Raw genomic sequence first — 3,022 nt, 5'->3', positions numbered from 1 at the left:
CAGTTACGTATTGCTAGCTATTTGTCGAGGGCGCGCTAGCGAACGAGAGAGCGTCTTCAGATAGTAAAGTCTGAAACTTTAATTTTATGTTCTGCTACTTTTTGAATATTATCGATAGTACAAGTTTTCTTGTACGTTAATATACGTGAAGTGCTTCACGTAACCAAATGGTGTAATAGATCTATGAGTGAAATTATGTTCATACAATACTATTAAGTGCACCTTCTAATTGCCGTACGTTAGATCGCAATGTTTAGCTATAAAAAGTTACTGTCAGGTAATTTAATATTATTTACCTGCTTTTTATTACTATCATATCCTACTAGCCCATACAGCAGCAGAGCAATTATAGTGTACTCAAATTCAGTAAATTATTATTATAAACGATTTGGTTTTCCGCGTAATGATAATTGTTTCTAAATGAAAAAAACATGAACATTTTAATAAAAATGATAAGAACGATGTATACGTAATTCTACTTATTTTATAATCAAAAATCGAAATAATTTCCTGAATCGAAAAATTGATAATAGATTTTAAAATAACAGTTGATTTTTACTCCGTTAGATCGCATTGTTGATTGATCTTTTTTTTTTCCTATGAGAAAAGATGGTAACGAATGTTTTCTAATTTATATAACCTCTTTGAGATGAATATTTTTTATTTTATATTAGAAAACATATGGGTAATAGTGTACTCTGGGTCTTCGTATCACGTTAGCGGTCTTTTCGCCGCGCCAATTTGTTATCATGATGATAAGAATTAATATTCCGATTGTGTGTACAACGATATTATGTAGTATAATTTATTATACTTACACGTTAGAATGTAAATTTTGTCAATTGTTTACATTTTCTTGCGTTATTTCAACACTTATTTGTAAAAAAAAAAAACTTTTTATATAAACAGTATAAAATGCTTCGTGAGGAAGACATATTAGCTTTATTAGGTGACGGAAATGTATCAGATATTGGGGAATTAGATAGTGGTGATGAATCTGAAGACTTTTTTCCTGAAGCAGAACTCACTGAACTTTTAAATGAATTTGAAAATAACGATGGTAATTTTGAAAATGAAAAAGAATATAATATTGCTGGTAAGACTTTTGAAACGACTAAAAAATGTGATGTTCGTTGGGCACGAAAACCTTTTGCCCAACCACGTCTGCATTTGGAAAACTTAGATCAACCTATATATCCTATTTTACTAAGATCTCCATTAGAATACTTTAATGAATATTTTGATAATGACATTTTTGAAAAAATGGCTTTTTTCACAAATTTGTACGCAGTTTCTAAACAAATTTCGAGATTCAAACCAACAAATATAAAAGAAATGAAAATATTTATTGGTATTCATATTATTATGGGCTCTTTAAAATATCCTCGAGTACGTTTATATTGGAAAGACAATTTTCAAATTAATATTATTGCACGTAATATGACACGTTTTTTCGCTTTACGAACTAATTTTCATATAATTGACAACAACAGTATAAGTAAAGAAAATAAAGATAAATTCATCAAAGTGAGACCATTATTTGATGCAGTGTTAAAAAAATGTAATAGCCTACCTTTAGAACAGGACCTTTGTGTTGATGAACAGATGGTTCCTTTCAAAGGCCAACTCTCGATCAAACAATATATGAAAGGAAAGCCTATTAAATGGGGGGTCAACATTTTTTTATTGTGCGGAGGTAAGAGTGGAATGGCTTATAATTTTATGCTATTTCAGGAATATTCAGAATTAGACAGTAACTTGGTAAAATCGGTAGGCTCTGGTGGTAGTGTTGTGTTACATTTAACACAAAATGTTCCTCCGAACCGCCATTTTTTGTATTTTGATAATTATTTTTCGTCATTTGGATTATTTGAGAGATTGCAACAGTTGAACATTTACGCGGTTGGTACAATTAGATCAAATTGGTTTGCACAACCACCATTTTTAAGTGACAAACAAATGCGGAAAATGGGTAGAGGCACTGCATTTGAAGTTACCACAGATATGAATCATTGTAATATAGGACTTGTAAAATGGTTTGATAATAAAGCAGTTACTCTTGGTTTTAATTACGTAACATCTGGGGATGTTGACAAAGTTGAGCGTTGGGACAAAAAGAAAAAGGCATATGTAGAAATCGAAAGACCAGAAATTGTGAGAAAATATAATGAATCAATGGGCGGTGTTGACAAAATGGATCAGTTGATCAGTTACTATCGTATTTTAATTAGATCGCGAAAATGGACATTACGAATGGCTATGCATGCATTCGATATTGCCATTACAAACAGTTGGATTCAATATACCAAAGAGGCTGAGCAGTTAAATATCCCTAAAAAAAATGTATTAGATTTATTACATTTTAGAATAAATTTAGCGAAAGATTTAATAACTTTCGAAAAGCCAATAACACTAAAACGTAAAGGACGTCCGTTGTCAACCCCATCAAACGAATCAGTAAATGAACCATCTCAAACGTATAAAATACCAAAAGTAGACTCTCAAAGACCCACAGATGCAGTTAGAACAGATACTATTGACCATCTACCAGAATTCGATGATAGGAAATATGCCACAAAATGTAAAAACAAAAAGTGCGAAGGACGAAGAACCCACGTATATTGTTTAAAGTGCAATGTCCATCTTTGTCTGGACAAAAAAAAGTAATTGTTTTAAAGATTTTCATGTTAACAAATAAGATATGTTATTACTTGTTATACTATACCTAAATATTATTATATATTTGATGAAGGATATTGTTATTATTATTATAATTATTATACAAAAGAGACTGTAATTTTGTGATTTGGTAAACTATTTTTATTGTTATATTTGTTAAAGGATATTATTATTATTTTACAAAAAAGATTGTAATTTTATGATTTGTTATACAATTTTTATTGTTAAAAAGCACAGATAAAGAGTGTATTAATTTTATATTTTTCAAAGGTTTTAAATCACATTCATTATTAATAAAATGGCATGTGACAGCAATATAATTTTCATTTTGAATAGAAGTCCA

The 3,022-nt window shown here is 29.7% G+C and overlaps 1 protein-coding gene across 1 annotated transcript; it reads left to right on the top strand.

Annotated features, from left to right (window-relative positions):
* Nucleotides 1–1,440: 1,440 nt before the first annotated feature.
* LOC112594278 (piggyBac transposable element-derived protein 3-like) lies at nucleotides 1,441–2,667 on the top strand. Its single transcript, XM_025338981.1, has one exon. The coding sequence runs from the start codon at nucleotides 1,441–1,443 to the stop codon at nucleotides 2,665–2,667; it is 1,227 nt and encodes a 408-aa protein (XP_025194766.1).
* The last annotated feature ends 355 nt before the right edge of the window (nucleotides 2,668–3,022 follow it).

The sequence above is a fragment of the Melanaphis sacchari genome, unplaced genomic scaffold (genome assembly GCF_002803265.2).
Source record: "Melanaphis sacchari strain LSU unplaced genomic scaffold, SCAv2.0 Contig227_pilon_pilon, whole genome shotgun sequence".
NCBI lineage: Eukaryota > Metazoa > Arthropoda > Insecta > Hemiptera > Aphididae > Melanaphis > Melanaphis sacchari.
This window is presented reverse-complemented; position numbering and strand designations above follow the sequence as displayed.

Bases quoted from the DNA above. Each gene is read 5' to 3' on its own strand.
- LOC112594278 (XM_025338981.1), top strand. From the start codon at position 1,441: ATGACACGTTTTTTCGCTTTACGAACTAATTTTCATATAATTGACAAC.